The sequence below is a fragment of the Euprymna scolopes genome, chromosome 2, assembly GCF_053919585.1.
Source record: "Euprymna scolopes isolate OS-2025 chromosome 2, ASM5391958v1, whole genome shotgun sequence".
Classification (NCBI taxonomy): Eukaryota; Metazoa; Mollusca; class Cephalopoda; order Sepiida; family Sepiolidae; genus Euprymna; species Euprymna scolopes.
Window position 1 is genome coordinate 190,587,548 of NC_136483.1, and position 25,745 is coordinate 190,613,292.

The following is a 25,745-nucleotide window of genomic DNA, read 5'->3' on the forward strand; positions in this document are numbered from 1 at the left end:
AAAACACTCCATTTTTGGGACTATTTTACCATGTTTGTCCAAAATTTTCTATGTATGCCTATTTAACAGTTTTGCATGGTGCTGAACTCAAATTTAAATATGTTACAGCTTTGAGGGCTAAATGGGGGTGCAAATGATGGACTTAGCCATTTCTTCTTTTACCTGATGCAAAACCTATATTTACATATGTCAAGGTTAAAACTGCACCATTTGGTCATTTTCACCAGGATTTGATGTCCCCTGGGGACTTTTGGGGCTAAATGGGTGGGGGAGATGCTGAACTTAGTCATTTTTTTTTCTTAACCATTATTGGCTAGGTTTGAATTTCACACATCATCACACTGCATACACATGCCTCTTCCTTTGCTTGAGAGTGGTAACACTCTGCTTGTTAGTAATGTCAAAGTTCCCTGAACTTACTCCATCCATCCATTAAATCTTTACAAAAAAAGATACACCTCATTCTTTTGCATTTCATCCTTGTGCCATACATGCAGAAAATCAAGTTATTACAAAAACACATGAAAGCTGCTACTATGGTTGCTGTATGTTTTCCTTGTATGCACCCTACTGTTATCCTTCCCGACTGAGGAATTGCCGTCTACAAATAAATTCTTTCATACCTGAAAAAAGGCTAAGTCAAGATATAACTATTGGAAGACAGTTGAAGTTTATTTGACTTGTTCTTTGTGCCAAATTACTGACAAATGGGGAGGTAGACAGAGATCAATAATCACTGTTTAATCATATCTTCTCAGTGCATTTTTTAAACCACATGTTGGCACTTTTCGTGCTTCTAAGAATCTTAACAATTTCTATCAGTCACTCTCTCTCTTTAAATCATGTGAGATCACATCCATTCCAATTTGTATACTAGTGGATCTACTCACCCAATATTTAACTAAGAAGGTCAAAGGTTACATCAGCAAAAAATGTGAATATAACAATCAAGATGAGAATAGTTATATAGATAAAATAAATTATAAATTTATCTTGAAATTTCCAAAAAATATGTATGTTTTCTCTTCCCAGCAGTAAAATAATATTTCTTAGGATCATTCAGATCTTATAGAAGTTGAATGTTTGGAGAACCAACTCTCAACCCTGAATCTGGAGAAAAACCTGAAATATAACAGGAAATAAATAAATATATTAACGATTTTGTTGATCTTTCAGGCATACGTACGTAAATTGACCCTTCATCAAAGGCAAAGGGCCTTGGATGCGATTGCACGTGCAGATGAAGGGCGCAGAGCTATCCTAAAACAACTGGAAATGGAGAAGCTGTCAAAGTCTCACCAGAACGTTGTGGCTGCTTCAGAAGAACGAAGATACAATCGCAGGTTGGAGATGGAGAGAAAAGAACTCGAACTTCAGGAAAACCTTTTTCAGGTGGGTTGTTTGGCATTTGGTAAGTGATTATTTGGTTGTTTGGCATTTGGTAAGTGATTATTTGGTTGTTTGGCATTTGGTAAGTGATTATTTGGTTGTTTGGCATTTGGTAAGTGATTATTTGGTTGTTTGGTATTTGTTAAGTGATTATTTGGTTGTTTGGCATTTGGTAAGTGATTATTTGGTTGTTTGGCATTTGGTAAGTGATTATTTGGTTGTTTGGCATTTGGTAAGTGATTATTTGGTTGTTTGGCATTTGGTAAGTGATTATTTGGTTGTTTGGCATTTGGTAAGTGATTATTTGGTTGTTTGGCATTTGGTAAGTGATTATTTGGTTGTTTGGTATTTGTTAAGTGATTATTTGGTTGTTTGGCATTTGGTAAGTGATTATTTGGTTATTTGGTTTTAAGCTGATTAGGCGGATTTATTTAAATAGTTTCTCATACTTTGATGAGGTGGGGAGTGGCTATGATGCAAAAGTTATTAACATCCTTAACTGACTCATCTTTTCTGCCTCCCCCCTAAAAAGGAGATTTTTGTTTAAGGTGATTATGAGCAAACACCTTGGCTCCAGAGGTTGGGAAATGAGAGGGGAGTACATAGACTCCCAATTTAAAAAATTCATCTCAATTTTAGATTTTTATTTTTTGCCATTAACCACTAATATCCCTAAAAATTTTCCAATATAAATAGGGTTAGAACCTGAGCCTTGTATTGACAATCAGAGGTTAATTTAACTAAGAAAAAAAAACAATTGAAAGATGATGTTGAGAGTGATGTAAATTGTATAGGTTTATGTGAGTCTTATTTCTGAAACACTGGATGAAGGAATTTGGTGAATATAAAAGAAAAAGAATTTGTTTGGTGAAGGAGGAAATAAAAGGAAGCATTACTGTGTGTTAGAGATTGGCTATTAGTGATGGTGTCACCTGTGTATGTCTTTGCTTTTTTTTTTTCATTAGTGCTTTATAGAGTAAATCCTATTTGTGTCACCAAAATTAAGTCAGATGAAGTATTACATCATCTTTTTTAGTTTCAAGGGGTCCACCCAAAAGGAGAAATCCCAAATTAGAAGTTGTGCAAGATTAACCTAATTAATACCATTCCAGAATATGTTTAATTCGAATCCTATCAGATACAAAAAAAAAAATCACAGCAACAGAAGAAAGAATGGATTGGTACTAAGAAATTATTCTTTTTCAGAGAGAAACGGAACTCGCATTATGTGATATTTTTTTACATTAGGTCCACCTCCACAAATGTTAAGAACGGCTTTCAGAATAAACACCCTCAACCTCTCTATGTTAACAACGGATTTCGGAATAAACACCATTTAGGGGGGGGGAGATATTTAAAAAAAAAAGTCGATAAAAGTCGTCATTTAAAAAGAAATTTAAAATCAAATGTTTGTAAAAGTGAGAAATTATTAATAAATGTTTAGTAACATTTTTCGGTGTTAATGCAGAGAGTGATCCGCGCTATGTTTTAAATTGTATTTCCACGTTTAATTAAAGTTTTATGATATGTTTTTTTTATTCAATTGCAAGGTTAAAGTACAGAATAGGTACAAAACACCCTCCCCATGTTAAGAATGGCTTTTTAAATAATAACGTTATTATTTCAGCATGGATCACTCTCTGCATAAGTACCCATTTTTCTTTTAATATTCATAAAAAGTAAAACTTTTTTCAAAATAAATAAATGTTTGTAAATGTGACAAATAATCGTTTAGTTACGGCAACGTCAGTAAATAAAATATGTTATGTGCGGGGTGGGGTGGGGGACTAAGGGAGTGACTATTATTTTTTTCTGCTGGTCGCCATGGAACTCAACGCCCAAGGAATACCAAAATGTAATTTTTTTTTTGTCAAATAAATAAATTTCAAGCAATTTTTGCAATAAATAATAGATAGCAACTTCGTTAATTTTACGACTCGCCCCAGCATATTATAAACACCATAACTTCCCCATGTTAAAACGGCTTTCGGAATGAACACCCCCAACCTCCCCATATTAAAAACGGCTTTCGAGGTTTATGGAAGGGCGTTTTTTTTTTTTTTAACATGGGGAGGTTAGGGTGTTTATAATACGTTGAGGCATGTCATAAAAATGAAACAGTTTAGAAAAAGTTAAAACAAACTTTTTTTATGTAAACAATGCCGTGAAAAGAAACTAAACAATTAAAACCTAATGTTTCATGAGTGAAAAGCCTTAACATAAATAAAGGAATTTAAAATTAAAAAATTGGTAAGTACATAAATGAATTTAAATTTTTAAAATATGGAATTATTTTTTTTTGTGTGTGTGCTAATGCAGAGAGTGATCCGCGCTATTTTTTTTAAATCGTATTTCCACGTTTAATTAAAGTTTTATGATATGTTTTTATTCAATTGTAAGGTTAAAGTACAGAATAGGTACAAAACACCCTCCCTTCCCCAAGTTAAGAATGGCTTTTTAAATAATAACGTTATTATTTCAGCACGGATCACTCTCTGCATGAGTCAGTTTTTTTGTTTTTTTTTACTTGTAATTCGAGAGTAGTTGAAACGGAAGTTACCAGAAATAAAACGGGGCAAGTCTCGCAGAAACGACTTCGAAAAATATATTTTATTTAATATTTTAATAATTCGCGAGGTAAATTTATTTTCATGACATAAAAACATGCCTCGACTCTAAAGATGGGTTGTCTGAAAATTTCAAATAAATTGGTAACGTAGAAATATGGTTTTATTCACTTTTAACGAATCAAATTTACATTTTTATATATATAGATATATATATATATATATATGGGCAAATCGATAAAAAAAGAAAAAGATAAAAGGAGGAAAGGGGGGAGAAAAGAGATACCAACTTTCACTTTCCTTTTATGTTACTTATGCAGAATACGGACCATGCTGAAATAATGTTATCATTTAGAAAACCGTTCTTAGGAGGCTTAAAAGGTGCTGTAAAAATTGAATTTAACTTGAAAATTCTATCTAAAAAAAAAAAAAATAGCATGGTTCGTATTCTGCATAAGAACCCGTTTTATTTAAAAATGATGCCAGCTTAGTTTTATCTTATCGTTATAAACAATATCATTTATGCACGCCAACACCCATTTTCCATAATATTGCAGTTCATCTCATTTTTTTTTCCATGTTGTTTAAATAAATTGCATTTATTTGAAAACTTTGTCAGCAGTTGCTGTTTTGTGGCCATACATAAATATAACGCATAAATATAACACATAGATATAACACATAAATATAACACATAAATATAACACATAGATATAACACATAGATATAACACATAGATATAACACATAGATATAACACATAGATATAACACATAAATATAACACATACATATAACACATACATATAACACATACATATAACACATAAATATAACACATAGATATAACACATAGATATAACACATAAATATAACACATAGATATAACACATAAATATAACACATAGATATAACACATAGATATAACACATAGATATAACACATAAATATAACACATAGATATAACACATAGATATAACACATAGATATAACACATAAATATAACACATAGATATAACACATAGATATAACACATAGATATAACACATAAATATAACACATACATATAACACATAGATATAACACATAAATATAACACATAAATATAACACATACATATAACACATAAATATAACACATAGATATAACACATAAATATAACACATAAATATAACACATAAATATAACACATAAATATAACACATAGATATAACACATAGATATAACACATAGATATAACACATAGATATAACACATAAATATAACACATACATATAACACATAAATATAACACATAAATATAACACATAAATATAACACATAAATATAACACATAAATATAACACATAAATATAACACATAGATATAACACATAGATATAACACATAGATATAACACATAGATATAACACATAAATATTTAAACTTGAGTAAAATAATTTTTTTTTCTTTTTTTTAAAAGAATAAATTCTTGGTAGCATTTTCACTGCGCTGATTTTATGATGCAATATCTCGTTTGGTCATCATTCATAACAAACTGGTATAGATTATTGTTATTGTGTTGATGTGTCAGCATATGTGAAAGAAATCTATGTCTGATTCTCTTGTAACATCTATCCAGGCTGAAAGGTCACGGATTGCCCACCAGGAACATGTTGAGCAAGAGGAAAGGTTGGCCCAAGAATTGAAACGTCGGAATCTAGAAAAGATGCGCGATGAAAAGATGAGGCAACACATTCGGGAGAACAGGTAAGCAATGTGGGTCACTGTTGTCTGTCAAAAAAAACTATGATATGGGAAGAGCATCAAAGATGATGCTGTCGGGAGAAACAATTTTACTTTTATTTTTTAAATTTTTGTCCAAAAAGAAACTTATTTTAAATGAGTGATTCTTTACAACAACACCATTAAAAAAAAAAAATGTCTTGGCCATTTTGGGTGGTTTAACTCAATTCTTATAAACTCTTTGAATTCTGATAATAAACAACTAGTTTGTTTGTTTTTTTTAATTTGTTTTCTTAATTTTTTTTTTGTTTTTAATTTAATGTTTTCCATTATTACATGAAACATAGAAAAACAAAAAATTTCCATCCCTGGAATCATTAATAAACTTCACAATCCTTTCTACATCTTTAATGTGTTAAGTCATCAAACTGAAAAGGCAGTTCTTCAGTGGTGGAGTCGTTCCTTGTTTACAACCTGGACACTTACCAAGATTGGAAAGAAAGCTAGATGGCACGTACATCCATATGCTATCAACAGTGTTAAATATATCTGGGAAAGATCATCCTATAAAGCACCAACTTTATGGCAACCTACCTGCCATATCTACTACCATCTACGATTTGACGGTCACTGCAAGCAAGAGTTGGTGAGAAATGTATTGCTGCGGACTCCACAGCACGGGTGCATGAGCATAGGAGAACCTAGATTCATATACATCTAGCAAATTGCACATGACGCTAACTGGTTTTAAAACTTAAAAGATGCCCTTTCTTGTCCCCACAACTTCTTCACTGTGATCCTGAAGATCTGAGGCAGCTGATAGAAATCTGTAGAAAGAGAGTCACATTGATCCAAGCAGGGAGCCCGACCAGATAAGATGATAAGATGTCGCACTGGTCTGAACTTATAATTCACAAATTATCCATCTTTTCTGAAAACAGGCTATTTATTCAAGTCAGTAGCAACTCATTTGTATATAAGTAACAAAATTTCATGTTATTTCTCTAGATTTACCAGCATGTAATCAAATATGGCAGACATTGTTTTTTTTTGTCTTGCCCATAACCGGACCTTACTCCACAAAATCAGATATTTGTGCCAATTTTTGACTATCATTTGCGACAAGCAGTGATGACTTGGCATTTTATCACATTTATTTCTACCAAATGTTATTGGACTGCAGAAAGGAGTGAATTTTATTAATGATTTCATGGCTGAAATTGGAATTTTTTTTGGTTTGATTAAGAATAAGTTATTTTTTAACTATTGTCTGATTCAGTTTGAGACTACAGCAACACAAAACCCTCATGCTTTTGATATGCAAAGAATCAAAAGTAATCTTCACAAAACACGCAAAAATATTATGTTGCCGTAGATTCCTGTAGAGGCAGGTAAGATAACATGTCTAAGAGTAAATGAAAAAAAGATATTTTAAATTAAAGCAAACATAAAAATACTAGTTTACTGCATCAAGATTTTACAAGTTATTGGAGGTATCATCTCCGAAATGAGTATATATTTTTATTATTAAAATTGTTGTTTTTTTTTCGTATATCAATGTATGAAAATTTGAAAAATCGAAGTCATTTATATTTTTTGTTTTTATTTCAACACTTCCTCTGGTTGATGTGAAGATTTTTTTCTCATTAAGTTAGTCATTTTGAGAAAGTTTTGAAATAAAGATAAAATGTTGATGAATGTACAAATAATTTGGGTTTGTTTTTCTTTTTCTCTTGCATTTAAATGTTGTTGCTATAATTTTTATCAGATCAATATATATATTTATAATGTGTGTGTGTGTGTGTGGTTCTCACAACTGTACATGATTTTTTTTTCATATTTAATCAAATACTTATAATAATCAAGTACTTAAAATAAACTAAAATACAATAGTTTAAAGTATTGAACTTTTTAAAATCTTTTTTAAATAAATCCATGAGAATGTTTTTCATTTTTTTTTTCAAACAAACCAGTCATTTTAATTTTTTGTTAATAAAAATAATCCAAAGAATAGCAATTACTTTGTAACTTTTCAGAATTTGAAAGCATTTAAACTGTCAAATAAAAAATCATTTAAATTGGTTTCAAAGTTCTTAACAAATCCTCATTTAATTAAAAGATTGAAAGTTTTGGAAACATTTTACATCCAAGAAGTAGGGATTAAAACATGAGCTTAAAAAAATTAGTTATAGGTTTATAAAAAAAAATTAGTTATAGGTTTATAAAAAAAAATTAGTTATAGGTTTATAAAAAAAAATTAGTTATAGGTTTATAAAAAAAAATAGTTATAGGTTTATAAAAAAAAATAGTTATAGGTTTATAAAAAAAAAATAGTTATAGGTTTATAAAAAAAAATAGTTATAGGTTTATAAAAAAAAATAGTTATAGGTTTATAAAAAAAATAGTTATAGGTTTATAAAAAAAATTAGTTGTATTTATTGTTGTGTCTGCACAATAATTAACAAGAACACAGAAAGTAAAGGTATACAATAATATATTAGGAAGAAAAGTTATATATATATTTACATGTCTTTAGATTGGAGATATTCCGGCAGGTGGCGTGTTACATGTCTTACTGGAGGCAGCATAAGCGTCTTGCCTATTTGACGGTCGTTGCCGGACTCCCCCGGTATTGGTGATTGATACCTTTATATATCTCAATCACCCGTCTATGTTAATTAGTAGGCGTTTCCACAACATTTATAACAAAAAATTAGTTATAGGTTTATAAAAAAATTAGTTATGTTTATAAAAAAAATTAGTTATAGGTTTGTAAAAAAATTGATTATATGTTTATAAAAAATATAGTTATAGGTTTATAAAAAAAAATAGTTATAGGTTTATAAAAAACATTTTTGATTAATAATTTCATGGCCATACAATACTGTAACATAATTAAATTTAATTTTTAAGATTCTATTAAAAAAATAATTTTGGTTTTAAAAAAATATGTAGTTTTAAATAAAAAAACAAAAATGAAAATAAAGACTCTCGGAAAGTCTGGCTAAGTAGACCTAGTTGTTTTATTATTATCATATTGATTGAAGGATGTGGGAAGCAGCCACATCGTATTGTGTTTCATACTACTACACTTTATTTTTATCCTGTTTTGATCATAAAAACACATTATTGGTTGTTCTGCTTTTTTTGTTTTTTTGCCCAATATATAGGAGTTATCACTTATCAAGGCTCTGAGACCATTCGAGGATAAGTGTTAAAGAGTGCCTGGTAGTCGATGGGACAATATCATAGTAATTGTTAGTAGTGGAAATTTGGTAAATTGGATTACTTAAGGGGATGACATATAGAACTTATTTACATTGGACTTGAAGATGACCATATTGTAGTCAGCTGGAAAGCAGCTTGCAGTTCTAAGAAAGAAGCTTTGTTCATAGAATCTGCATTTAGATTTAGGCACAGATAAAAAGTGGGGGAAATTATTGATAGTGGTTTCAACTAGACGAGTGTTTTTCATGAAAGTTTGGCAGGGGAGGGGGGCCCATAGATTGGAGCTCAGCCTTGAAAATGACGATAGAGCAGAGATGTGCTCACGTTTTTTTTTTTTTTCTGTGGGAAAGAGGTTGCAGGGAAGAGAAAAGGGCATCCCCCACAAAGCTACAAAGTCTATTTTGAACTCTGCCAAAGCAGGATAAGCTGATTCTAACAGCTTATCCTGCCCAGATGAATCTTAGAATGTTTATTGCTTTTCTTTCCTTTTCTATCATCACCTTTGTTTATTTTTTTGATTTTACTGCATGCAAAATAATGTTTATTTTCACAACCCTTATGTCTTAGCATGGAGCTCCGTGAACTAGAGAAGAAACTGAGGGCTGGCTATTTGAATAAAGCAAGGGATGCTCAGATTGCAGAGAAAGAGGCACTTAAATTAAAGCAATTGGTGAGAAACCCATCTTTCATGATTTTCTTTTTTTTTTTGAAAAATTCATGGTGCTTGTCCAGAATTTCCACTATATTAAAAAAAGAAAGAAAATTTCTGTGATGTACGTACCTGTGCTGGAAAACAAATATTGTACACCAAAAATCATGTAAATTGATCAAGTAGTTTTATTTTTAAATAAGAAAATCAAATTTTGTGGTTAAATGAACAGTGACAATATCATGATGTCATCTTGAAAACTGGCTGTAAGAATAAGGGAAATAACTCCAAGTAATTTACAGATATCAAATTATGTTAAGTCATTCTTAACATGGAGACATTGGAAAAACTCAGATTTAATTAAAAATGATTTTCTTTATAAAAATAAAACTACTTCATCAATTTATGTGATTTATGGATTACATTATGTTCTTTCTGTCATGGGTACATACATCATATGGATTTTTCTTTACTTTTTTTTTTTTTTTTTTTTTTTTTAAATATAGGGAGAATTTTGGAGAAGCGCCAATTTTTGGTCCCCCAACAAAGGAGGGATTAGACCTAGTAATTTACTCCCGTTCGTTTGTTCACTCTTTTCTCAATAACCACGCCTTAGATTTTTTAAAAAATTTTGCACAAACATTAATCATGGTGAAAGTAAATTTTTGGCAGAACAGATTTGTTTGTACTCTCAATAACAACACCTTGGATTTTTTTTACATTTTGCACAAATATTAGTCATGGTGAAAGTAAATTTTTCACTCCCCGCATTCTTGGCTTGTTTTTATTAAAATGACCTAAAATGTAAAATGAAGCTGATGATTTTAAGTTAAAGATAACTAGTTTATAACCATTCTTTGAATGGTGTTGGTTTCCATCATTATCTGTTTCCATTTTATAGTTTAATATGAAGAAAGATATGAAATTTTGTGGAAAAAATATGCTATTTAGTATAGGCATGAGAGCGTAACTACAATGAATGTATTATTTATTCAGTCGAGCATCTATCCTGAAAATAATAATACAGTAAAAAAAAAAAGAACTTGCAAGAAAGAGGCTGTAGGGACGAGAAGAATACTCCCCCACTAGATTTAAGTCTGCTTTGTACTCTGTCAAAAAAGAGTACTCTGAGTAGCACCTCCCCAGATGTGACAACAGTACTCCATCTTGAGACATATCTGATTCTTATAAAGGTAGAGAATTGTATCAGGAGTGAGATACTTTCTGGAGCAGTAGAATGATCCAACAAATTTTCTAACAAACTTAACAACAGATTTTATTTAAGTCTTCCATCTCACATCTAGAGTGAAAGTCATTTCTAGAAGCTTATCAATGAAAGGAGCGTTCTCAAGAAAGTCATTCATTTCAGTTGGAGCAAAGTAAGGATCCGAGCATTGGAGGTGAAAGGAAAGATGTTGAAAGTAATGATTGTGTGCAAAACAGGAAATTTTATTCTTGGGTTGGTCACATTCGAAAAAAATGAATGAGAGTTCTTAGATTAATTGAAGTAGCAGGTCTAATTCACAGAGGAAGGTAAAACATGGGAGGAAATGATAAAAATAGACCTAAGAGAAAGGGGGATAAATAAAGACATAACCAGAAATGTAGAACAGTTGAGGAAGCAGGTTTAGTTCATAGAGGAAGATCAAAGAAAACCTGGAAAAAAATGATAGAAATGGATTTAAATAAATTCCTGATCAGAGATAGGTTCGTTTGGGAGTCAATTTCTAAAAGCTATCCAATACATGCAAGCAGGTAAAATGCATAGTAAACCAAATATGGTGAGGAAATTTTATTTTTATTTTTTTTTTTTAAATAAGATTTTCTAAAAATTTATTTTAATACACTATGTGATTGCATTTTGTATTTCAATAAATATTTGATGAATAAGAAAATAATTCAATATGTAATACTCGTAGTGACACTAAAAAATACACATGAAGTTGTCTTATGATTTTATTAATATAGGTTAGTAGTAGTAGTAGTAGTAGTAGTAGTAGTAGCAGCATTTTATGATAAACATACAGTTATTTGTAAATTTGTTTATATTTATTTTATGGTTAAAAAAATATTTTGTATAATTTATTTATTAAATTTTTAAATTCTTGTTTCTGAATTTTGAGACAAAGATCGATAATTTGTGTTCTTTGGATTATCTGAATTATTGTTCTCATTCTGAGTGTTAATGTAACCTTCAACCTTCTTGTCAAACTTTATAATCTGCACAGAATTTCGAATGGAACCGGGTCCTGGATATGACCTTAAACTATATCCAGTGGTGAGGCCCCAGCTTGTGGGCTTTGGGGAGTGTGGAGCCAGCCTTTAATTGCCATTGCTCCCGGGTTAACTATGGGTTAAATAGAAACTGACTTGAAAACAACAAATATATTCTATTAAAACATTTTTCTTCCGAATCTTTGGATTCGGCATTAAATAACCTGAAAAGGGTTGATATGCCGTAAAACAAAAACAACCAACCAACCAACCAAATCTGTTGTGTACAACACCAAGCAAAAACAATATGCAGTAACAACAGTACATATCAAGAGAAAATGGACAGCTTGAAAGAAACCTCGACTGAAACAACTATCCAGAGAGCATGACATCAGTGCCAAGAAATCTGGAGGAAATGAAAATAAGTCTGAATAATTTTAAAAAAATATGAATTTTAAATTCTTGTTTATTCTCATCTTAGAATTCTGTTAACATTTCCATTGTGTTATTTCAGAAAGCCGATGCGCTTCTTAACCGTGAAATAAACGAAGTGTTGGAAAAAGCCAACAACAAAGAACAAGCAAAAGAAGAAGAAAAACAAAAACTCCAGTTGATTTATCAGCAGCAGCTTGAGAGACAACTGAGCGAACAAGAACAAAAGAAACAGCAGGCTTACGAAGATTTCTTGCATGAGAAACGCATGATTGACGAAATTGTGGCCAAGATTCACGATGAGGACCAAAGGTCAGTTTTAAAATATTGTTTATTATAGTATTTGTTCAAGTCATCTCTCATTGCAAACATCATCTCAACTGTAGATTTTCCAATTTTTAGCGGAATTCTACTTTTTATTCTAACCCCTTCCCCCCCACCCCCACCCTCATATCTAAAAAAATAAAAAAGTGCATTTCTGATTAGAACCTTTCATTGATAGCAGTTTGATTTGCAATCAAAATTTACTTCTTTTTTTTTTTAAATAAGTAAAAGCCGATTTCTGCTAAACCGCTAGAGCCTTACCTCCTTATTTTATTTTTTTTTTTTTCCGTTATTTGGCTGGATTTTATTTTTATTTCTCATTTTCTTTCTCTCTTGTGCTTTATCTTTCCATTGCTTTCCTATGACAGTTCTCTCTGAAGACAGAAAATGTTAATTGTTTCCATGAAGGTTAAAACTTCAAATAATTTACGAAGGGGGTAGGGAATTTAGATAACTTTTGTTTCATCAAAGTAAGACTTCCTGTCTCTTCCCCTCCTCACACTCCAGCTTGGAAATTCACCTCCATTTCAACCCTTGTTGTCATTTGGTTATTCACATCCTTTCTCAAAACAATCTTTGTAAAAAATTTTTAAAACTTGCACATAACACATTATTAATACAATAATTAATATACAGATTAAATTCTGTGAAATATTTCATCCAATAGTTCCCCAAAATACCCTCTTAATTTCATTTTAATATAAAATAAATAAAAATGAATATTTGATATTTCAACTTTGTCATTTCATGTCCAAACCGTTTACTGGAGAATGTGACTTGGTATGTTTGCCTCTGGAATGGCTATTACATCCTGTGCATGGCAACCAGCTCTCCAAGGGAATAATAATAGAATATAGGCACATACCCTTTATATCAAGAGGTTCATATGATGTCTGTTACATCTGCTGATGCTGGATTTTGTGCCAAGTTATTGGCATCGTTAGGCATCGTTAATTCTATTCTGATTTTTAATTATTTATACATCTTTTTTAGGCTCCTGGATATGACCTTAAACTATATCCAGTGGTGAGGCCCCAGCTTGTGGGCTTTGGGGAGTGTGGAGCTACCCTTTAATTGCTATTGCTCCCAGGTCCACTCTGACCCGGAGTGGTAGTACCTGTTAGGGTCCCAATTATGGGTTAAATAGAAACTGACTTGAAAACAACAAATATATTCTATTAAAAAAATCTTTCTTCAAAATCTTTGGATTTGGCATTGAATAACCTGAAAAGGGTTGATATGCTGTAAAACAAAAACAACCAACCAACCAACATCTTTTTTATATAAAAATAGAATTTTTTATTTTAATATTTAAGGAGCACTTTTAGAACCGAAGAGTTGAGATGTGCCACCTGTTGCCTTTGGGGTCTCAATTTCAAGTGAACTGCAAACCTTCGCTCATGATGCAAATAGAGAGCGAGAAACATGTACGCGTGTTAAAGACAAAGCGACTAAGATATTATTTCATTTTCAACAGATTGTTCTGAAAATTAACCTTTATGAAGCTGATGACAGTCACCACGGATCTGACTTATGGCCAGCAGCTGTCACAATGCTGTCAACCGTAGCTGAGCAAGGATTGTGTTCTTCGTCATGTTACACCAACATGTTTTTAATTTTACTTATCTCCTCAAAAGAACAAGAAGGCTCAGGTATAAGGTCCCAAAATATAGAAAGTTCTAGCTCCCCTCAAAAAGGACTCTTAAAAATATACACACATACACGTAAATTTTCCAATCTTATAAACTTCTTTCCAGTTAACAAAAAAGAGAACTAAGATAAAGTGCTAAGAATGGAATTGAGAAAACGAAGGATAAAGACCTGGCCAGAAATAGACTAATTAGAAAATAAATTTCTAAAAAGAATCCAACATCCGGACCTTGATAAGTGGTGATCACTGTGTAAAAAAAAAAAAAAAAAAAAAATCCAACATATGCCAGCATATAAATCATCATTATATTCGGTTTAATATTATTTTAAATGTTGCCATGCTAGGTGGCTTTAAATAGTTTGTTTTATAAATAATCTATTTCTAGTCGCGTCTTTATTCTCCCCTCTTTCTCTCAGGTCCAAGTATTCCTTGGCCTTTTCCTGTGATTTTGAACTTGCTATTTCGACTGTTCCCCACCTATTAACCCAATAACTCCTCCATTCTTTCAACATGACCTTAACATTGAAGTCTTCTGTTCTGCACACATCTCCCTATATTGTCCAGATTTAATCTTCCTCTAAAACTCGTCATCAAACTATGTTTGTCTTAAAACTATTATTTATTATATCAATATCACTTTATTCTTCTTCATGCAATGCATGTCCTCAACTCTCACTGGCCAGGTTTCACTTCTATACATCATCACACATGCCTGATAGATTCTTCCCGTCAACAGTGCTAATGCTCTCCTAGTTAGTAATGGCCGTAGTTTTTTTTTTGAACTTACTCCATCCAATTCTAATTTTTGTAATCATGCTAGCACCTGCTCCACCCTGTGCTCCAATAGTATCACAAAGTTAAAATTTCTCAACAACCTCAATTTTAACATCCAGATATAATTTCTCCACATCTGACATCTCATCCATTTCTATTGTCTTACACACAAATCTGTTATTGTCTTTCAACCTAGTTGCACGTATTGTGTATCCAAGTACCCAACGCTTATACATATTACAAAAAATTGCACTCAACTTTCTGCAAACTGAGTAGTGGAAACTTTCGATTTTGTGAAACTTTCCAATACTGCAACCATTGATCATCGCTTTGGTCTTTGTAACATTATCTCTTAGACATTTATTTTCCATAGCCTTCTACCAAGTCTTTAACTTTACAAATAGGTCATCCATTGTTTCATAGACAAACATTAAATCATCAGTATACACCATCACTTCTAGACAACTTGTATGAAACACTTTTAAGACAGATGAAAAGCAACAGAATCAGTACCAAACTCTAATGTACTCCAACATTAACATTAAAAGTGTCACTGTGTTAGTAATCACAGAAATTCCCTGAACTTACTTCATCCACTCCTGATTCTTACAATCACACTAGCAATATTTCCTCCTTTTTACTCCAATGTCATCCAATATACTTTCTCCACATCTAACTTCTCAGCCGTCTGCATTGTCTTAGACTTCTTGCGCACAAACTGATTATCATCTTTCAACCTACCAATAATTCTGTTGCAATTCTTGTGTACCAAATGCTTACAAGTACAACAAAAGATTTAGTTGCATCTGACTTTGCATAAAATGAGCGGAAGAACTTCTGGAAGCTTTCCAACATTACAACCTATTGATGTTCACTTTGGTCTTGGTAACATTGACTCTCAGAGTATTATTTTCCATCATTTTCTACCATTTATAACTTCAAATGTAGACCTTTCATTGTTTCACAGACAAACACTAAATCATCAGCAAACAGCATCTCTTCTTGACAACCGAAACGAAACACTTTGGACAATGCTTTTAAGACATAGATGAAAAGCAACAGAATCAGTACCGAACCCTGATGTAATTCTACACTAATTTTGCTGTTGATTTTGACATAACTTTGTGTATTTCTTGTACATTACTTCAACAACTTTCATCAACTAATCATCAGACTAGAGTTTACACAACTCTCACCTGACAACATCTATAAATATTCTATCAAAAGCATTCTTCAACCCCACAAAAGCAAAATAAAGGTTCTTTTTATCAACATACTGGGAGGTGATGGTGAGCAAGTGGTTAATGACATGGACTGACAATTTGGGTGTCCCAAGTTCGAATCCAGTTCGTTCCACAAAAAAATCACTTTCAATTAGGATGTTGGCAACCTTCACATGGTCTCTCCTGTAATCTTGATGTCTTTCTAGAAAGAATTCTAACCAGAAAAATATCGGAAACTAATGCCAACAATAGAATCTCTAGGTTTATATGATACGATGATGGTGATCTACATACTTCTAAATTTGCTTCAAGATACTACATATAGCATCGATATTGCCTATGCATAAAACCAAATTGTATTTCATTGTTATTTGCTGCACAATTATTTTCATAATTCCTTTCAAGACCTGATCCATCAATTTTAAGCGTCTATAGTTACATCTCGGGCTTTCTCATATGATAATTTGCGATAACCTCTTTTATGATTTGATTTTTCAAGTTTTTGATTATCAAAACATTGAGTTGCATCCTACTATCCACAAAATGAGCTTAGGAAATGATTCTTCAGTTATGCTTGTCTTCTGTATTCAATCTATATTCATAAAGGTTTTATTATCATGTGAAGTGTGAGTACATTTTTATCATTTTGAAATGTCCTGTATATGTATATTTTTATCCTGACAATAAGTATGTTTTTATTCGCTCTTTCTCCTCTCAATCATTTTGTCATTTCCCTTCATTTATCATTCAACATTTATTTATGCCATTCACCTTGTGAAACATCATCCAGTGTGCATGGTGACTAGCAAGATGACAAAATCTGCAGTTTTAGCAGTATATAAATGAGATATTTGACTGGTGTTCCTGAAAAGTGTCAAACCTGACCTCATTTCAATAAATCTAAACAAAAGTATCTAATGCTTTATCTTTTCGTCAGGGAACGTGAGCGGCAGATGGCCAAGCAACAGGAAACGCAGGCATACATCGCAGAATTTTTGGAAGCAAGACAAAACTGGAAAGAACAAGAAAGGTTGAAAATTGAAGAAGAAAATGCAAATCTCATGAAATATGCTAATTTGCAGACGGAACGCAAGCAGGAACTGAAACGACAAAAAGCTGAACGTGCAGCCGGTTTCTACAAGACGTATCAAATGGTTAGTATTTTGAGCAATGTCTGTGATTAAGACACTTGTTTTGTCACTTCCAATATCCATAGTTCGAAATAATTCTTTAAAAGATTTCCACTTGCATTCGCAATTCATAATGACAGATTTCTTCACAGCTATGATCATCATAAAATGTTTTATACGTTTGTCCGCAGAAAATAAGATTGTGAAAATCCATCGTCTTTATATTATTTTATTGGAATTCATTATTGAGATGAGTATTATTTATTAATTTTATTTTTATGGCAGACTATTATCCTCATCTTTTATAGTTGTTTTTCTTTTGGGGATGTTGAATCTCTAAGGTTCCAGTTGAGAATTGTCTGAAGATAGCGGTTTCAATCCTACCCAAAGCCGGACAGAGGCTTACTTGGCCAAAAACGTGGTGAGACGACAACAACTATAGATGGCAGTAATTGCAGTGAATGCAATCAGGAGATTCAGAGTTCTTATCCGTCGCGGTTACCATCTGACAAAGGCCAGAGGAGTAGTTAGGCGAAACGTCGTAAAACAACTATGAAAAGATGAGGATAATGGTCTGCAATGAAAATAAAATCCGTCGTCTTTGTTGAAAATTTTTGTGAGACATACAAACATACATACATTCTTACATACATTTAAATAGACAGTTGAAATTTATATTATAGATTATACTGGACCCAATACATAGTAATGATTTAAAAAGTTTTACAAAAAAAATGACTTGCTCACCACCACCGAGTATTGAAATCAAAACGTTTAGTTTATGATTTACTTTTCCTTTGACATTAATGACTGTACTCAGAAGACAAGTTTATTGGAAAGCTAAAAATTAAAGCATGAATAAATAGCTATTATGTTATGCATGCATATTCGTAATGCCGTCATTCGGCCTTCACCTGGCAAATTTCATTTTTTTAATTTTCACATTTTTGCACTGATTTTTTCTCAGCTAAAACCCAAATATAAACTTTTGCATGAGTTTGAATACTCTATATATGAAGTTTCATGTTTATAGACCAAAAACTGACAGGAGTTTGGTAGGCAACATTTTTTAAATAAAAATATATACACATACATAAATATATATAGAAAGAGGTTTGTGTTTACTATACTCTTTTTATTATAATATTACACGAGTATAAATCATGTATAATATCTGCAAGAATATAATTACACGTAATAATTAACTAAAGATGATCAGCCTATAAGAAAACCAAAAAAACTAATAGGGAATTAAAATGAATGTTTAAAAGAATATGCAAATTAGCTAGATCTTTTGCAGATGAATGCAATTCCATGACCCATATATAACAAAGTTGTATTTTTTTTTTAAATAAATAGAAAAAAGACTTTTTAATATGAATATTAATACACAAAAAAAAGCAAATTTATAGGAGTATATATATATATATATATATATATATATATATATATATATATATATATATATATATATATATATAGAGAGAGAGAGAGAGAGAATTTTTTTTTTTAATTACATTTTCACCCCAAACAAGGCACATTGCCACTTTGATGTAGCAAGGGCTACATTAATGTAGTAGGGAGCTACTATCAGGGACCTAAGTTCCAGAGGTACTATGTAGGGAGTTTAGGAGCAAGATGTTTGTTCACATTACACTTTAACTTCTGTATGTCAGTACAGTTGGGGAAGCAGGAAATCAGAAGAGAATTCCAAAGTCTTGCAGTTCTGGGGAAGAAGCTATTAGAGTAAAAGGCTTTCTTACATCTAGGGATCTCAACTGTGTAGGGGTGGAACTTCGCTGTTTGTCGGGGGTATTTACGTTGAGGGGGAACAAAGGTTTGTAGTTCGTCAGAGCATCCACCATTAAAATACTTGTAAAACAGGCAGAGGGATGCAACATTCCAAAAGTAGTAGTTGAGGGGCAAAAATCAGAAGCTCACAGTATTAATGCCGGTGTCCCTCAGGGATCCATCCTGGGCCCAACTCTTTTCCTGATCTACATTAATGATCTTCCAAATCATATCCTTACATCATTTGTAGACATTTATGCTGACGACACTACCATTTATGGTAGCACATCTAAGACAGTAAACGACCAAGTTCTCTCCAATTCTCTCTCCTCTGATCTTGAGCATGTAGTACAATGGGGAAAGGAGTGGCTGGTTACTTTTAATGCATCTAAAACCAAGCTTCTCTCTTTACATCATCAACATTCTAATCCACATTTGTCATCAATTGAAATGAATGGCTCTCGTCTTGAGGAGGCCTCAAGTTTTGACAAGCTTCTGGGCTTGACCATTACTCCTGATCTTAAATGGAACACGTATATCAAATCTGCTGCCAAGGCCGCTGGAAAAATGGTGGGATCTTTCTATTGATCCAGTAGATATCTCACTGCTGATGCTATTCTCTACCTATATAAGAGCCAGGTACGTCCAAGGATGGAATACTGTTGCCACATCTGGGCAGGAGCTGCTAGAAAGGACTTGTCCTGCCTTGATAGAGTTCAAAATAGACTTCGTAGCCTCGTAGGAGATGTCCTTTTCTCCTCCTTGCAACCTCTATCTCACAGAAGAGATGTTGCGAGTTTGTCTCTGATGTATCGTTATTTTCATGGAAAGTGTTCAACTGAGCTTCAATCTATGGTCCCCCCTCGCCAAACTTTCACAAGAAACACTCGTCTAGCTGTAAACACTATCAATAATTTCCCCCACTCTTTATCTGTGCCTAAACCTAAACGTAGATTCCATGAACAAAGCTTCTTTCTTAGAACTGCACGCCTGTGGAATTGTCTTCCGTTTTCCTGCTTTCCGGCTGACTACAATATGGATGTGTTCAAGTCTAACGTAAATAAGTTCTTGATGAGCCGTTCCATATAAGTTATTAAATTTACCAAATTTTCATTACTAATGATTACTATATTGACCAATTTCTACTGTACACTCTTTAACCCTTATCCTTGAGTGGCCTCTGGGCCTTGATAATGTGGTGATGCCTTTGTAAAAAAAAAAAAAAAAAAAAAAAAAAAATTGGTGGGACAAGAGCTGAAGTTTAGATGACAGTTCGGGACCTATTAAGTTGATGACTCTCTTTTGGACCCTGTCCAGGAGTGAGAGACTAGTAGCAAATGCACCAACCCAATATTGCTTTGTTTTCCTTTCATTCTGTAGAGATGTAAGTGTGAATATATCACAATATTTTTGAGGGGAAAAAAGTGTTTATATCTGATTTAACTGGAGTTCTGTAGTGTGTCACTGTAAGGTTAAAGAACCTGGTCCGCAGCGAATGTACAAAATGCAGAAAATCAAAATAATGCTAAATTGAATATTTATATACCTTGTAATAAAAATACTATAAATCATAAAATATGTCAGAAAAATTGATTTTACTTTATATATAGATTATGACAGTTACCAGGATAAATATATAAATACACGGTTTTCTGAAATTAAAGTTTGAAAGCATAAATCAAGTTCATCCTTCTAAATTATGAGTGGCATCTCTATACAGATGAGAAATAACCATTTGAACGTGATAAAAAATTTTCACTTATTTTTTTTTTTTCTGGCAAATTCATATTGTTCATCTAATGAAAATCCGACATCTCTTTGTCTTCAATTGGCAGAGAAAGATATTAACTGTTTGTGCATATAATTTATTCTTGTTAAATCCATAATTAACTCTTTCTTATGTCCATCGTCAGAGACATACATTATGCTCATTTAGTTCCATTTATAACTTTTGCACATAATTTTAACTAATATGTAAATGAGTCAGTAACCTAGCAATCTTATATGTATTCTTTTCATTTAGTTTTTTTCTGTTTAAATGTATTGATAGTAAAACAATGGGGGGGGGGTCAATATTTTCATTTATATCTTTTATAATATACTAATATACCATTGCACATTTATCCAGAAGAAAGTTCCAGAGGCACATGAAACAACAAACAGATAAGTGACGTCAAGATCAATGTATCGATCGTCAGGTCATTGTGCTTGTTGGGATCAGTGTATTGATTATAATGTCTCTTGTAACGATACAGCACATTATTCAGTATGGCTATTGCAAGTGGTCCCATTCCACAACCACAACGTTATTTTTACAGGATTGAGGTTCTAAACTTACAAAATGTTCAACAGAATGTGAAGAGTTAAGGTGTGATTAATACAAACTGAAATATTTGAAGAAATTGCAAAACTCTTTGCTAATTTGCAGGATTCTTTTCAACCTGATGAGAATCATTTTCTCAAACAATAAAGTTATCTGCATGCACAACTAGAATGCATCTTAAATCCTGTAAATCGTGCCAGAAAAAATACAACTCTCTTATTGGCCTCAGCTAGTAACCATAGTTTAACAATTACAACGAAATTAAGAATCAGAATAAAATTAATTGCACATTTTTTTTTCCTTGAATTTAATTACTACTATCTATAAAATTACCGATTATAGTTTTTATTTTATTTTATTTTTTTTTTATTTTAATATATTCTTAATTTCTGTTTTTCAGCTTTCTGAACAAATTTCTCGTGAAGAACGTGAACGTGAAGAATTGGAAAAGATCCGCCTGGAACTTTGTCTTGAAGAACAAGAAGAGAAAAACAGACAAGAAGAAATGGCAAGTTTTTATTTGATTTTTTTTTTTTTTTTTTTTTTAATTATTTATGTAATATTAATTTTTATATTTATTTAATAGATAAAAAGAAAAAACATTTGCAGGGATGTAATTTTTTTTTGTTTATATGCTGCACGAAAATCGAATTTCAGTGACAAGGAATCTAAAAGGAAAAACAATGCTTTTGTCTTTCTGTAATTATTGAGCAAAGATTATTTTTAAAGGATCAATTAGGATTCAAGGACCCTCAAAAATAAGCAAAATATAAGAGATAACTTTTGGTTTAGAGTGGTAACTTCTGGTTGACCTTAGCACACTACAAAGAGATAATAAATCTCAATTTTTCTTTTTCATCATTTTTAGTATAGAAAAAGATTTATTTTCAAACAAAAATGGAGGGATACTAAATATTTATATTAAATATTGTTGGTCCCCCAACAAAGGAAGGATTAGACCTAGTAATTCACTCCCATTCGTCTGTTTGCACTATTCTCAATAACCACACCTTAGATTTTTCAAAAAAAATTTGCACAAACATTAGTCATGGTGAAAGTAAATTTTTGTCAAAACGTATTTTCAGGGATAACTCTGGTTGCTCCCCTAGGGGGCATTATAATGGTAAAATTGCCCCAAAATTGGTCATCCACTCATTTGTTCGCACTTTTCTCAATAACCACTTGGATTTTTTTGATATCTTGCACAAACATTAGTCAAGGTGAAAGTAAATTTTTCACCCTGCATGCTCAGCTTGTTTTGTTTTTGTTTTTTAATGTTTTAATAAACAAACGAATCATGTCTTTATTTGTCAAAACTGAAGATACTATTTTCACGTTGTGTATGCTTTAAGCGTCCTAAATTCTTGTTTTCAAATTACAAATAAGGACAATGATTCATTTGATTATTAAAACGTTTTATTTTTTTAACATGCACCAAAAATTAAATTGTATACTATCCCTCTTTTTTTTTTTTTTTTTTTTTTTTCAAAATAAATTTTTCCCCATATCAAAAATCAATCTTATTATGAAAAATAAAACAACTCCGATTATTACCCATATGTTTATAGTGCTCACACTAGCAATACCAGACACTATAATGACGTTCAGCACTGGACAAGGCGCACACCGCTACTCATAGTTTTTAAATCAGTAATAAGTACATTTCTCCTACGTCCATCAAAATAAAACTTATATAACTGGATTCACAATAAAATTTACTTTAAAATGGTATTTTAATATTTTTGTTGTGATTTGTATATTCGAAGAAATCTCAATTTAAATCCAACTATTAATGATGAAATATGCTAGCATAGCATGCCTACTGGCGGTAGATCACTTTTTGCTAATAAGCAGTTGGGGTGTGTTCACTTAAATACTCGAAGTGGAAGTTGTACCCGTTGACGATATTTCTAGTTGTTTTAGCTAACCAGGGAAAGAATTCTCTTTGGTACAGAATTTGAACACAACACGTACATCTTTCCAGTCAAAAGTTAAATATCTCAAAGTTGATGCTTTGTAGTACACATATAAGTAAAGATAAAAACTGTGTTCAAACGCTATTTAATAATGAATATATTAATTTAAGACAATGACCATTTTTTTTTTTTACTTAGGTAAAAAACGCTTTTAAATGAGTTAAAACACGCAAACCACTCCTTAGCACACTACAAAGTAAGTAAAAAAAAATAACTTCCTTTGCCTATAACAACATTTATTGGGTTTGTTTTACAATCCACAGAGGTATGAAAAAGTGGTCAAAAAACAAATATATAACAAATAAATGTTACCAAAGGCAAGTTACTCTTCTATCTACTTCAATAATTTTTTGGTGTTGTAAATGTTTATTCTGTTCAAAAAACAAGTATTTTTGAACATTACATGAGAACAAGAAAAAATGGGCACGATGTCTGAAGTCTTGAGAATGACTTCAAAATAAAAAATTATACAGAATAGTGGTAGAGACCCACTCGATAATTGTTATGGTAACTTGAAACCGTTAAAATGAAATTTAATTATTCTAATTAGTTTAATGTACTTGAAAACATAATTGTAATCTGTACAAATTTCTTTTCATTTCATATGCTACAAGACATATGTTAATAATTTCTTGGAATCGTGTTGTGATGACCATCTTGGATTTTCCACAGTGTAATGATGACAAATGATAATGTCCATCACAATAATATTTTGCATGATAAAACCTTATTTCGCAATTTTTTCTTAGCTGCTTTTATGATGTTTCTACTTGAAGCTTAGAAAATGAAACTTTATTATGCTAATTAGTATATTAATTAGTTTAATGTACTTGAAAACATAATTTTGATCTGTACAAAATTTCCTTCAATTTGATATGCTACGAACCATATTTTGTTAATTTCTTTGAACCATATCGTAGTGGTCATCTTGGATTTCTCGGTCGCCATCTCGGATTTTTATATTATGTGATAATGACAAATGATAATGTCCATCAAAATAATACTTCCTATGATTGTAAAGCTTTACTTACCATTTTTCTTGGCTGTTTTTATGATGTTTCTACTGAAAACCATTAAAATGAAGCTGAAATATGCTAATTAGTATGCAAGTTACCAAGTGATATGGTCATAAAGTCAACTGAACCTTCATGGTATTATACGTTCAAAATTTCATCATAATGCCTTAAAAAGATCCGAAGATACAGTTTTTTAAAAATGGGTTAGTCTGTAAATTGTGCAAATTTTCTACCATTTTCAGTCACAAGCTTATATGCATTTGAATAGGACTGACTTGAGGCAAAATGTCCAGTGAACCACACATTTTTTGATACTTTGAGTGGTCATAACTCCAGTTCTAATGGGCTGATTTAAAAAAAACTAAAGATAATATTTTTTTTGTTTTTTTATCCTCTTTTCAATAATGTTTGATTTGAGTTTATTCGATCTAAAGAAAAAAAATGGTGTGATATTGCTACTCACAAGTCAATCATAAGAAACCAGTGTAGATCCAAAGTCGTCTTTTACATTTTGCTTATTTTCTTGGGTTCTTAAAACCTAATTCATCCCTTTTTCATCCTATACGTCTTGTCTGGAATTAATGTTTGATTTCAGCACATAGTCATAGTAAAGCATCCAGCTGGAATAAAATGTTGTAAATTATCAATGTTGAACATAGATTTTAATGCTGTAAAAGTTGTCTCACTTTTGTTAGCTTCAGATGTATGCATATTTTTCACTGACCTATGCTTTGTTGAGTAACTTACAATTACTTCCCTTTGTTTATATATAAACGAGTGATTATGTGCATTTTTTCTCTTTGTGTCAAAATGTAAATAAAAGACAAAGGCTCTCTCTCGTGTCTATGTTAAAACTAAAACATGCTAAGTGTTAATTTCTCTTTTGTCAACGTCAATATGATTTGATTTCCAGGGTGAATCTTGTTTAAAACAAACAAGGTATTTTTTATTTGATTCCTATTCATAATTAATAAATAATCAATAGAAAAGAACTTTTATTCAAAGGAACAACACTGTCTTGTTAACAATTACTTCTGTGTCGACATTTCTTAGCACAAGCTGATATAAGAATTTTTTTTTTTTTTTTTTTTTTTTTACAAGGTGATCGCCATTTATCAAGGCCCGGAAGCCACTCAGGGATAAGGGTTATTGCATGTACAGTACGTTAGTGTGGGGGTTTAATAAAAGTGTCTACTTAAGGGAGCGTGCAGTTCTAAGAAAGAAGCTTTGTAGATTCCATGACAAAAGCTTCTTTCTTAGAACTGCATGCCTGTGGAACTCTGTTCCGTTTGCTTGCTTCCCACCTGACTACAACCTGGATGTCTTCAAGTCCAAC

General features: G+C 31.7%; 1 protein-coding gene across 1 annotated transcript in view; it reads left to right on the forward strand.

The window, feature by feature from the left end:
- Positions 1–25,745, forward strand: part of LOC145300031 (meiosis-specific nuclear structural protein 1-like) — a 47,640-nt gene that overhangs the window by 12,386 nt on the left and 9,509 nt on the right. Inside the window, exons 2-7 of the mRNA XM_080144451.1 lie at positions 1,177–1,392; positions 5,575–5,702; positions 9,474–9,576; positions 12,284–12,513; positions 17,111–17,327; positions 21,818–21,925. Coding sequence (XP_080000577.1) covers positions 1,177–1,392; positions 5,575–5,702; positions 9,474–9,576; positions 12,284–12,513; positions 17,111–17,327; positions 21,818–21,925 — 1,002 coding nt within the window. The remainder of the gene's footprint in view (positions 1–1,176; positions 1,393–5,574; positions 5,703–9,473; positions 9,577–12,283; positions 12,514–17,110; positions 17,328–21,817; positions 21,926–25,745) is intronic.